Raw genomic sequence first — 13832 nt, 5'->3', positions numbered from 1 at the left:
GGTAATTAGGCAATGTTCTATGAACATTAGTATAGCCCAATAAGTAGCTTGCAGAAGTTGCAGAGTTAAAGTTGTGATGTTTGCACATTCATTATGTGCAGATTCTCTTACACATCTTGGACCACGGACTCTGTATGTTTATACAGTCTCTGATTTGTTGTGTAAACAATCACCAGAATTTACATTATTTGACAAACATGTGGTGAATATAGCTTTTTCTTGATGTACTGCTTTGAAACCTGAACCCGATGGAACATGCCTCACTAAGTGAACCACCCTGCTGCGTCATAAAACCTACAAGTCTGAATTTAGGGTGAAGCTCGCCTAGATGAGCACAAAGACCAGAGACCAGAGGACAGGATCCTAGTAAACACAGAGACCAGAGGACACGAGGAATCCTAGCAAACACAGAGACCAGAGACCAGAGACCAGAGGACACGAGGAATCCTAGCAAACACAGAGACCAGAGGACACGAGGAATCCTAGCAAACACAGAGACCAGAGGGATCCTAGTAAACACAGACCGGGTCTTTCTCCTCACTGAGATCTTTGCTTTAATCATGAGGAACGAGTCTGAAGAGGTTGCTTTGAAAGAAGCCAGAAGACGTGAACGCCAAGCAGGTAAACATCTTATTTAATACGAAGTTTAAAGTGAAGCTCTTCTATAAATATATAAATATCCTTACAGAGACAGAGACAGAGACTAATGTTCTCTATTTACGAACCCGAGTTTTAAAAAACACTGCAAAGTTTCATTGAACCTCTTTATCAACAACACACAGCTTGTGTTACTCGAGATCTGAAATATAAATCCTATAAAAACATGAAGTTTGTTGTTAGCATGAATGTTAGCTCATGTAGCAGCTAACTAGCGTTAAGCTAATGCTACAAACACGAGTTCATCACATTAATGTGTTTAGCAGATAATAATTTCCGAGTTCATGGACATAATTGGAGCCAGTAGATCAAATACATGAAAATAAAACAGCTTCAAAGGAAACATAGATCTCTAGGATGTTAGTTTGATCTCCTGAATGTCTGAGACTGATAATTAAACAGATCTACGCTATAACGGTCATGCTAACATCATCTGTTGCTGTTAAATCAGATGGTTTGCAGGAAGTCATGTATTTGTATTAGTGTGTAAGGCCCTGTAATAACCATCAGAGTAATGTTAACATAGTATGTTATATTAGTGTGTAAGGCCCTGTAATAACCATCAGACTAATGTTAACATAGTATGTTATATTAGTGTGTAAGGTCCTGTAATAACCATCAGAGTAATGTTAACATAGTATGTTATATTAGTGTGTAAGGTCCTGTAATAACCATCAGAGAAATGTTAACATAGTATGTTATATTAGTGTGTAAGGCCCTGTAATAACCATCAGACTAATGTTAACATAGTATGTTATATTAGTGTGTAAGGTCCTGTAATAACCATCAGAGTAATGTTAACATAGTATGTTATATTAGTGTGTAAGGCCCTGTAATAACCATCAGACTAATGTTAACATAGTATGTTATATTAGTGTGTAAGGCCCTGTAATAACCATCAGACTTATGTTAACATAGTATGTTATATTGGTGTGTAAGGTCCTGTAATAACAATCAGACTTATGTTAACATAATATGTTATATTAGTGTATAAGGCCCTGTAATAACCATCAGAGTAATGATAACATAGTATGTTATATTAGTGTGTAAGGCCCTGTAATAACCGTCAGAGAAATGTTAACATATTGTGTTATATTAGAGTGTTATATTAGTGTATAAGGCCCTGTAATAACCATCAGAGTAATGATAACATAGTATGTTATATTAGTGTGTAAGGCCCTGTAATAACCATCAGAGTAATGTTAACATATTGTGTTATATTAGTGTTATATTAGTGTGTAAGGTCCTGTAATAAACACTGACTGTATAGTAACCATAGACTGTGTAATAACCATAGACTGTTATAACTAGACTGTATAATAACTATAGACTGAATAATAACTATAGTAAGGATTAGATTTTTTTTTTTTCAAACTCTTTTTTATTAAGTTTTAAACATTTTAACAGACAATGTCAAGTTGCTTTGGATAATAAGGCACAGGATTACAATAATGTCTTAAACCCCCCCCCCCCAGCCCACCCCAACCACCCAGTTTAGATCCAGACTGTCCAGGCTGGTGGACCAACACTACACACACAGTCACACAACAGGAAAAAAAGAAAGAAATAAAGAAGAACGATAAATAAGTAATTAATAAAAGACAGAAAAAATAAAATAAAAAATAAATACAAACAAGCAGAAGGTGCAGCAGTTGGAGTAGAAGAGTGGAAAGAGTGGGAGTAAGGTGAATTACTCATCATCAGAATCAGGAATTAAAGTAAGAGATTTTGCAAATGTTAGGAAAGGATTCCATATGTTTCGAAATGTTATAGAGGAGTTTTTCAGGGAGAATCTGAGTTTTCTGCAGCTTAAGGTTGCAGAGGACTTCTCTGATCCAGCGATCGTATGACGGGGGGGACGGGGGGGGGGGCTAGTTTCCAGTCAAACAGGATCAGCCGTCGGGCTAACAAAGTAGTGAACGCAAGAGCTTGTTTCATCGTAAAGATTAGATTTGACTGAATGAGACAGACTTTATTGATTCATTGCTAAGGAAATGTAATTGTTGCAAAACCTCAAAGGTAATTTAGTAATGAGTAAAGACAAGCAGGAACTCGATCAAGAACAACATCACAATAATCTAGATTATATTCTCTCATAAACTGGACAAACAGGGATTTTAAGCAAAGCTTGTAAGTAAATGTTGCTACCCTTTAAATCATTATAATGTTAAAGTATTCTGAACACACAGACCAAGAGATGTGAAGTGAGTTGGCTGGTTTGAAATCCAAGGTTCATGGATCATGTTGGTTCTATATTTGATAAAAAGTATTCAACAGCTTTCTTGAATATTGAAATGATGTATCACACAGGCACATTCTTGCAGTCTGATATGACTTGAGAGAAATACAACAAGGTGCTGTGATGATTACAGGGAAGCAAGGTAATCAGAAGTTACTGATTATTGATTGCAATACTTCAATTAGTTAGTATTATTCCAACCTTGATTTAACTTTCACGTTAGTCAATCAGCCGGTGAAGAATTAGTCGTATTAGGTTTCTGCAGTTTTACTGTGAGTAGTTCATTGTGTTTTGACATGTAACTCTGTCTGTAGGTCGGAGCAGATATGAAATTGAAGGTATGGATATCACTCATTGAAAAGTTGCATGCCAGCATCAAGTTTGGACTGAAATGAAAGCTGTGCACATGACAGGTTATTGGCTGAAAAACAAATGCTTGTGTGTGTTTGCGTGTACATGTGAGCGGAGGTGACATTACGACTGACTAACCAGAGTTTTTTCACAGAAGTGTAACAGCAGATCAGACGTTTGAATTTTGGGTGCTAAGTCAGAGCAGATGATGCTGCGTTTGAAAGGACATGCTTGTCATCATCTCTTTGTAAAAGTGACCTAATTTACTGTAGCATCTTCATCCCACACTTGATCTTGATGATTGTTTTTCCTGTACGTGTATTTCTCTTCTCTCCCCAGCTTTGGAAGATACAGATGCTGACATTGGCTTTTGCGGCTGGCTGTTGATTATACTTTCTGGTCTCCTTATCCTGGTGACACTGCCCATCTCAATCTGGATGTGCATTAAGGTAAGCTTGTTGTTAGACAAAGCCTCAACTTTCAGCTGTATACTAAAGACTATTTGGTTATCACATCTATACAATGTCAAATATGAAAAAGAAGGACTCTTATTGTAGCCGTTAATGTGGTTTCTTTTGTACACAGATTGTGAAAGAGTATGAGAGAGCCATCATCTTTCGCCTGGGGCGCATTGTGCGAGGTGGAGCCAAAGGTCCCGGTGAGAACTTGTTTCATACACTACCGTACAGTTTGAACACCCCCCCCATCCTAAGTGTTTTTATTTACTTAAAGCATGGCTCCAGTGTCTGACAGTCATCTCCATCGCTTTGTTAAAACATGTTAATTGTCTTGATAATCAAAAGTCCACATTTCTACAGCATGGAGTGTGTACCTTCACATATCATGCCACAGGTGAGTTTAAAACCCGGATATACTATGAACCCAAACTTAATTATGATCTAACACCTGATTCATGAGCCAAGTTTACCACAAAAAAAATCTCTACAGAGACCCGAGACCTTTGGAGTGACCAGGGTCTCAGTTAAGTACCTGGACTATTATTTACTCCAGAAAGAAAACTCTGCCCACAGAAGTAGGACCTTAAAAAAGCACAGGAACCCTAGTTAAGTTTAGTTTTATTGATCAAGCAATCACACAATTTTATTTCTCTCGTATATTGGGTCTTTTTGGTTTATTGGACCTTGAAAAATCAGTACATTTCCAGAGGAAATACCAGAAGGATTACTAAGGACCAGATACAATTGAGCATTTGTGCTGCAGATGAAATCAAGCTAGAACTGAAACTGAATGGATATGATGACGTGTTGCTTCAAATGGCCTCAACGTTGTGTTGGAAAAATTCTGATTTAGAACAGCTGATGGCTTTTGAAAGATATGCTTAATTCATCTGCCTTTTCTTTGTTGGTCTTCAGACTGCTGTGAAAATGCAGGAAACAGGCTGTGGGAATGTTTAGCGGAAGTGGTTTCTCAGACCTAAAGTTATGGGTATCCTGTGTCGGAAGAAAGAATGTCGTTAAGATGTAGGTTCTCAGATTTCCTTGAAGGTCTCCTGGAGCTCATTACTGGTTTGTGGTTCCACCTCTCATTTTGGGATTCAGTCATCTTGGAGTTGGACTGGCTATTATCTCAAACACTGACTTACAGGCAGTGGTGAGCTGCATGATGAGCCTGGATATGATGTTGGAGTTGGAGAGTGTGGACCTTTATTTATTTTTATTTAACCTTTATTAAACCAGGTTGGTCCCATTGAGATGAAAGAGCTCTTTTTCAAGGGAGACCTGGACGAGACAGTCAGCAGCAAAAAACACAAAGTTACAGACACACAGAGAACTAAAGTACACTTTACAAGAACAATGTTTGCCGCTGAAAGAGCCCTTACTCAGGAGGCAGTTGTAACAAGAGACACTAAAAACAACATCCTAAAGATTCAAAGTCTTTTATTTTAGATTTAAAACATGAAGTGACACCAGCTCCTTGAGTTTCAAGACATTCTGCAATAATTTCCAGGCTGAGGGTGCAGAATACCTAAAAGCCCTTTTCCCAATTTCTGTACGAGCTTTTCTGGACAGAAAGCATTAAAAAGTCCTGGGGACGCAGTGAGTACGCTCCAGCTCTTTTCTGTGTGATAAAGACACAGGAAGTGTTGCAGCAGAACAAGAATAGCCTTATAAATTAAAATGCACCAACCTACGGATTGCCAGAGGCGGCCAACCAACCCGCAAGCTCAACTCACAACGCTGAGTCAGAGCTACAATTGGTAATGAACCTCAAGGAAGCATGAGGGGCTGCATCAACCCTGTGAAGACACTGAGCAGTGTGCATGTACAGAAGATCACCATAGTCAAGAACAAGTGCAAAAGTTGCAGCAACAAAACACTTTTTTGCATTAAAAGAGAAACAGGATTTGTTTCGAAAGTAGAATCAAAGTTGATCGTTTAGCTTCAGAATTATCTTACGTATATTTTCAAACATCAGTTCCTGTTTGTCGAATCCTGAATATTCTCTCCTGATTATGGGGATCCTGGATGCTACCTAGAGTATTCCTTTTAAATCAGAACACTGCAGCGTGTAAACACCCAACAAGGTGTATAGACAGGGGTGAGAACACAAGTACAGACAAACAGCAGAAGCCTGGATACCATTATGATCATGCATACAAGAATACAAATAAGCGTAATATACTCTCTCACCCAGCCTGCCCTTCAGTGGAACAAAGAAAAGAAGAACTAAAAATGGAAAAATATTTCGGCCCAAGAATAACGACAAGAAGATGCCCCACCTCAAAGTTCAACATAAATAAGTACCAATGCATGCAAGTTCACTGAGGCCTTATTTATGAAGGTCCACAGAGCCATATATCTGGTGATGCTTCTGCATATCTGCCTGTTTTACATCTGAGTACCTTCATCATTCTCTTCTCAGTGATGTGTCCTCTGTTTTGAAAGGCAGTGTATTTGTTTAAGTAAAAAAAATACTGACTCCCATGAGTAATAATTTGCATACATCTCATAACTCACTGTCTCTCGTTCTTTGATTTCTTGTTTAACTGGATCTAAAAAACCAGGCGGTGTCCTCTCAAAATGCTGAAATGTGACTCCTCGGAGTGCCAGGGGACTCCTGTTTATGACAGAGCGGGGTAATAATAGCTCTCCGCCAGCAAACTTCACATTCATGAGAAGCCAAAGCCAAAGTTGAATTCAGCATTTGGTTTCCCATAATGCCCCTTACCCTCACGCTCACAGCCTGGCTCCAGCTCCATCTCTAACAGCTGTTATATAATAGTGTCTGAGAACATTTCTTTGTATATTTAGTCAGAAAAAGGCTTGTGGGGATAGATTATTATAAAATGATTGTGTTTATGGAACATTTTCCATCTGTAAACACTTGTCTTGTGCCATCAACAGAGAGTTTTATTGATAAACAAAGCTTTTTTTTTCAGGAGTGGAATTTTCCACTGCACCATATGATGGTTTACAGCTTCTGTGAGAGCAACCAAGGCCCCTCTTCTTGTCTAACAGGAAATATGATTGTTCCTAGAAATGTCATGATAGAAACGGCACAAGGAGACTGCTGTTGTCTTCTTTTCCCCTCCTGAACAGATGGCTGTGATCTCACCGTTTAAATACACAATATCCTGACAGGAAATGCAGCCCACTCATCTCCTACTGGTGTGGCAGCATTAATGTTTGCTAAATGATTGCACACCTAGCACATGTCTGTTTCACTCAGGCACATGCCTAGTATTGTTTAATGCACTAATCATTGTGACTTGAAACAGGCTTATGAAAGCTGCAAATATCCGCAGCTTGCCTTGCTGTCAGCACAGCTGCAGACTTATAAAGAGAGCTTGACTTGGCCCCGTGCCCGACTTTCATTCATCCCGGTGTTTTCAAACATTTGTGTAGAAGCTTCCTCATTATTGTGTTTACAGCAGCTTTAGTCTTTGTTAAACTATTTGCATTCTTGTGATTCCACAGGAATGTTCTTCATCGTGCCGTGCACTGACAGCTTTATTAATGTGGACTTGCGCACCATCACCTTCGACATCCCACCACAAGAGGTATGACACGCACACTTCCAATTAGATTAAACAAATACTTTGTCACATTCACCAGAATTCAAAAGGCGTCAAAATAATGGTGCAGATTCTTGATAAAGCTCATCACTGATGCATGCTTTGACAAACAGAACATTACAAACCCTTTTAACATTTCAATAGAACATTTTCCTTTCTGTATCACTTCACAATGTCTACGCTTTATTTCCTGTTCAATTTGTTCTGCTTTCAGGTTTTGACCAAAGACTCTGTAACAGTGAGTGTTGATGGTGTGGTGTACTACCGGGTCCAGAATGCTACCCTGGCTGTGGCTAACATCACTAATGCAGATGCCGCCACAAGGCTGCTGGCCCAGACCACCCTGAGGAACGTCCTGGGGACCAAGAACCTGTCAGAGATCCTGTCTGACCGTGAGGAAATCGCACATAGCATGCAGGTACAGCTGAGTTGCTTTTATTCTCACTGTTAACTGGCTTTGTGATCACAATGATATATGATAGCAGCAACAGACCTTTCAGAAGTATCAGTTTGTTATTAATCAACAACTAATCTGAAGTTCCCCCATAAATTGATCTACTGTCCTTATGACCTCTCTATAAACTAAGATTATCGAAAACAAAACCAGTCAGCAAAGCCATTCCAGTATTGACATGGAAGCCTTTGTGGAGCAGAGTACAGACAAACATTCTGTCGTGTGCTCGTAATTCTATCATATGGTGTCAATTTGAATTCCTAAAGGGTGTGGAAGGCAATTCAGGAAATACCAGAAAATATTGAAAAGAAAGCTTTCAAACACAAAATATCAGAGCTAAACACATAGACATACAAAACATCAATCTTGTGCAGGGCGAGTCCACGAGCAAGCCTTCAGGAGAGGCGTGCAGAACTGTGATTCTTGTGCAGCAGACTTCATGTGTTGAGCTTGTGGAAGACCAACACCTACTCGGTCTGTCAATGAGTGGGTCTGATTGAGTAGGTGTTCATGAAAACAAGCATGCAGGTCATCCAATCAATGTATTCAGTGTGAATGGGACTTATTGGAGACCTAGGACAGTAACAGATTCTTTGTTTTTCCACTTCTTATCATCAGAGTTTGATTTATTGATTGTGGTCAGGATGCAAAAGGACTTAAAAAAAAACCCAAAAACATTTAAATGATCTTCCCTAGCTGTAAGTTAAAACAACACTTATGATTACTCAATAATAGATCACATTATTATTGAAAGCTTCTATCCTGTAAGTAATGTGAATAAATGTCCCGATGTGCAGATTTTAATGATGCAGCTGTATTATTCTAATACATTGCATAGTCCAGTGCTGCAACGAACAGATATCAGACACTTCACGCCACCTACACCAGGGGTTCCCAAAGTGTGGGTCAGGACCCCCTGGGGGGTCGTGAGACAAATAGGGGGTCGTGAGATGTCTTCCAGAATATTTTTTTTCTTAATTATCTAAAAACAGTTAATTTCAACCGTTAAAATTAGTAGCTGAACTTGAAAGAAAACCTTGAAATTAGAAAATGTAATGAGTTTTCTGCCTTTCTTTGTTGCCAGATGACTCCTAAGTTTAGGGTTAGTGAACAGTTAATCATCAAAAGCATCAGTAGCAGTAGGTTAATTCATAACGGCACAGGAAACACAGACACATGCTCATATAGGTAGGCTAATGTTCTGCAGACCAGCTAAATGAAGCCAAATTAAATTACTTTGAGGGACAGGGCGAGTCTTTGGCAACTATATTTTGGGGGTCGTGGGCTGAAAAGTTTGGGAACCCCTGATCTACACTACTCTTATTTTTCTTTTGCATGATGCTGTGATGATCATCCTCCTGCAGTTAAGGCTCATTATGCTTTCATGGTCACAGTTTTAACTGGTATGACAAAGTACCTGTGATTATTTAAGTTAAAGTAGTGTGAATATGCTTGAAGCAAAAGGCTAGACGTCTAAAGTGCTTCACACTGAGGCATCATGCAGAAACTCTGTGATGAAGTCAGTTGCAATAAATGAAGGCAATAATAAGACGCTCCAGTAACACAGACTGGCTGGAAGAGGAAACAGAATGCAGGATTACGATGCCACCTTGCCTGCTCAGAGCCAGGTTTGCCTGAACTCAGAGTGAAACTAACAAACTGTCGTTTAAATGTGTACAATCTGTATATTTAGAAAAACTTAGGTAATCCTGTGTTAGATGTAGAGCACAGCTGTTCAATTGCAATTGAGTTCAATTATTTATTTAATCATTAAACTTTTACTTCCAGTTTATGCTGAGCGTCCATAAATGATCAAATACTCATTGGAGTTACACAGATTCTAAAGGCTGGCCGACGATCAGTCAGTACTTTATTAATGTCAAATAGACTGCATCATCCTTTAGAGCTTTTTCTCAAATGACTGTCATTATTAGTCCAAATATTGAGAGATTGTAATGTAAGTTGTTTCTGTAGATTATATTATTTTAGGGGCTCGTCTAAATACTATGAACTGCCTCAACTGTGCCCACACAGAGACCTGTACCTTCCAAGCATGTAGCTGTTGGTCTGAAAGCATCTTTTGTTGAATACATGATGCTAAAAAGTGAGAAATGCATTGATTATCATTCAGTGCATGATGTCCACAACATTATCATTGTAAAGATGAAGCACTAAGACTGTTTGTGGTGTCATTAATTTCATTTTAAGATCAGTTTTCATTGAGTATGCGCTATAAGTCTTCCATTGTACATTTGTTATTAACTTTTGTTTCCCCTTGAGATTAACTCAGATTGTCATTTCCTTTCACAAGAGAAAAAAAAAAGCTGTTTTGCTCCACCTGCTGGACACTTTGAAAAGTGCAGGGCATTTTTCTTTTGCATTAAAATCATCAGTAAAAATCCAGAGCCATTTGATGGAATAATATTGTAAATAAAACACAGATGAAATCTGATCCATTAGACTTTCTGAAGAGAAACCCTTAGAGAACATTGAAACACCTCATCTCTGTGTCTCTACAGTCCACTCTTGATGATGCTACTGATGACTGGGGGATCAAGGTGGAGCGAGTGGAGATCAAAGATACCAAGCTGCCCCTTCAGCTCCAGAGAGCAATGGCCGCTGAGGCTGAGGCCAGCCGCGAAGCCAGAGCCAAGGTAAAGACAAAGCACAGCCACTCAAACTTTACAACATAGACCGGTGTCCACATCACATCCTCGGCCTCGTTCACCCTCTCTGTCTTCCTCTCCAGGTGATCGCCGCAGAGGGAGAGATGAACGCTTCTCGGGCGTTGAAGGAGGCCTCTCTGGTGATTGCTGAGTCTCCGTCAGCCCTGCAGCTGCGTTACCTTCAGACCCTCAACACCATCGCTGCTGAGAAAAACTCAACCATCATCTTCCCGCTGCCACTGGAGATGATGCGCGGCTTGATCAAGTAATGAGGGGAGTCTCAAACACTCAGTAACACTTAGACTCGCATACAATTTGTGGTTCTTGTGTTTATTGAGCAAGAGCTGATTGGCATTTGAACACACCTCAGATACTTTAACAGTCAGCCTAGTTCATCATTTGTTTTGAGGTAGCAGCAGTCTGCATTTGAAAGCTTAAAAAGAAGACTGGATCACTGATTAACTGACATATTACTTCTTTCCAAAAGGAAAAGTTGTTTTGCTTTTAGATTAATTTGACAGCTTAGGTAATTTAGGAAAAATGACATTTAAAACTTGGTGCTTTATTACAATGCATACATCAGTTTTGCATCTAAACTTTAAGGCCTGCTGAATGGCTGCAGAGGCTGGACATCCTCTGAGTGAAACTTTAAGGTATTTATGAGATTAAACTTAACAAGGCAGCAGTGCAGCAGGTGGTTGCGCTTTTATCCAGCAGTTTAATTTTTTGTCCTTTTTATGCTTCAAATGTGTCAAAGTAGGAGAAGAACCCACAACTTTCCTATCTTCAGTTTTACAAGCATTTAAGCAAAGTGCCTGCTGGGTATGAGGCCTTACCTACACACACACACACACACACAGAAACACACACACACTCTCAAATATATGCATACACATTAACAAATACATATTTCTGTACCTCGAGTTATCTTCAACTCCAACCACTGCCAGATCATCATCCCCATCATTATTTAATGCTGCAATCATTTAGAAACTAAAACTAGTTACCCGTTTATAACCACTAATGACTTGTTTCCTGTTTCTAATGTGCCATTGCAAGCTTTTTCTTATTTATAGGGAACATTCATTCCAGTACAATGAACACCATATCCTCCCCATACCAAGACAGAACATTCACTTTACATTATGCTGCTCTTCATGGCCCTGTCACATCTTGACGATTTAGCCAGCGTTTTCCTGATGTATCAAAATGCCTCGGAAACGCTGACATATGCCCAACTATAGTCCACTTGTGCAAAGCACGTGGCAGCGTAACAACGTAACGTAAGTGTATAAAAGGCTGCCGCTAGTTAATGACGATGTATACGTTTTGAAATGAGATGCTCTTCATTGGGGATTAAAAAACGTGTGTTATTAAAAACTCTGCAGTCTCTCTTTGTAAGAACATGATGAGCCGTGGAGAGAGTCAGAGGAGTGAAACCAGCAGGAACACAGCCTCTGCTCTTTACAAGAAGTTACACTTATTGACTGCGCTTTCAAAAACGTCACATTTTGAACTTCATTAAATTCAACAACAACAGCTTTATCGTTGAACACCACCAGACTCTGACATGCTGGCTTCAGCGTCTGTTTCAGAGGCTCTGCTATTTGACACTGAGTGAGGACTCCAAGGCTTCTCACACACATGCAGACACACATCTCTACGTGTGTGAACATGTGTCAACCATCGCAGAACTAACCTACAACTTATGGCAGGCGTATGCCGGTCGATGATCCATACGCTGAATACTTACTCGCCGTACTACGACAAATACCAGCGTGCTTCAGCATGCTCTTAACTTATACAAAACTTAACTATAACTTATGCGACGTACGCCAGCGTACTCGCCAATTTTTTTATACGCCGGCTAAATCGTCAAGGTGTGACAGGGCCATCAGCCATCACACTTTCTTTTTCACTTTATCTGGTTAGTGAGAGAAGAGAGGGAGAGAGACGTGCTGGTTTAAAGATCAGCTTTGCCTTTTTACAACATCAAGTGTTGAACATACGGTGCACAAACAGACTGAACTGTTAACTTTTTTGGTGCCATGAGATCATTTGATGCAAAATCTGGAAAGGTGAAGTCTTGTTAGATTTTGTGTTTGGTTTGCTTTTTACAATTTAAACTAGTAGAAGAGTTCAGCAGAGATCTTAAAATAACTGCAGAGTGGCATACAGAAACACACACACACACACACACACACACACACACACACACACACACACACACACACACACACACACACACACTTTCCTTTTGTCAATACTTCTGTCTCAGATTACGAGCTAAAACTCGACTAAAAGCTTTACAGTCAGGCTGACAGGCTGGATGCCACTCGTATATGTTTACAGTATCCTCTCTATTCAAATACTATGCTATATTTGGAGGGGTGGACAAATGATACGGATCCTCCTAGATTAGCACAGAGCTGGACCCTTGTGACACATCAAAACACCGACGTTATCAGCGGCACAGGTGGTGCTGTGTGTATCTCGAGCTGTTCCTCTCATTCGTCCCCCCTTCACTGCTGCAAACAGGGACTGCTGGAATGTAACTGACTGCAGCTCTTTCAGCCAAAAGCCTTAAACTACTGCCATCGTCATGTTGCCACCAACAGTCACACTTGTATGCACTTTCCAACAAAGTAATGCAATGATTTTATTTAAAATCAGTATTCTATCACATATGATCTTTCTTTCTTTGAGCAAACAGATATTCATCGTATAACTGACATGTCGTATTACATTTCAATCTATTGGAATATAAAAGACGAGAGCGTTAGCCAAAGTATGTTACACTGTCTATTGTGTGTCTAAGTAATATTACCAGATATAAAACATATATATCATATATCTAGATATATACAGTTTATATAACTGTAGTCGTGTGAGGTAGATTGTAGTTTCACTGTAGTTAGATTTGTAATACTTTTCCTTTATTTGTTACCTGATACGTCTGTTACATGAGTTACTTCAGCTTATCAGTGATTTTTTTTTTTATAGTTAAGTTCTGTGTGAGCTTCCAATGTTAAGTTAAAAGTCTAGTTTGACCTTTTTCAGTGTGTTACAGACAGAAGAGGCATGGTCATGTATGAACAGCTCAGTGGGACCATGATTACAGTCCTTTTCGATGGTTGCATCTTGTACTCAGGGAAGTGTTTCACTTCTCTTGTAACAGAACTAATTAATCCCTGAAGATCTGCTGTTAAAGATGTCACACTTTTATGCTTTTTAGTGTATTCTGAATTTGTTGATAAGTTGAGCATTTTTCACTAATACATACAGTATGTTTTATACATTTCAACCGCGCCTTGATATGCTTTTATTTTGAAATAGTACATGAAAAATCTAAATAAAGGCTGTTCAAAGCATGTTTGGCTGTGGTGTTTTATTTTTTCAGTTTTTGCAAAGCAAGCAAAGACAAAACAC

General features: G+C 39.3%; 1 protein-coding gene across 2 annotated transcripts; it reads left to right on the top strand.

Annotated features, from left to right (window-relative positions):
• The first annotated feature begins 335 nt into the window (after window positions 1-335).
• On the top strand, window positions 336-13774 carry stom (stomatin). Of its 2 annotated transcripts, none has more exons than XM_034708881.1 (8): window positions 336-385; window positions 428-621; window positions 3587-3696; window positions 3833-3905; window positions 7186-7268; window positions 7498-7701; window positions 10257-10391; window positions 10487-13774. In XM_034708881.1, exons 2-8 carry the CDS (start codon window positions 561-563, stop codon window positions 10670-10672), a joined length of 852 nt encoding a protein of 283 aa, XP_034564772.1. In that variant the 5' UTR covers window positions 336-385; window positions 428-560; the 3' UTR covers window positions 10673-13774. The 2 variants fall into 2 exon arrangements, with proteins under 2 accessions (XP_034564772.1, XP_034564773.1); XM_034708882.1 differs by lacking the exon at window positions 336-385 and adding an exon at window positions 395-415 and having other exon boundaries at window positions 458-621.
• The last annotated feature ends 58 nt before the right edge of the window (window positions 13775-13832 follow it).

Source organism: Notolabrus celidotus, chromosome 19, assembly GCF_009762535.1.
Source record: "Notolabrus celidotus isolate fNotCel1 chromosome 19, fNotCel1.pri, whole genome shotgun sequence".
Taxonomy (NCBI): Eukaryota; Metazoa; Chordata; class Actinopteri; order Labriformes; family Labridae; genus Notolabrus; species Notolabrus celidotus.
Note: the sequence above shows the minus strand (reverse complement) of the source record. Positions and strands in the feature narration are given on the sequence as shown.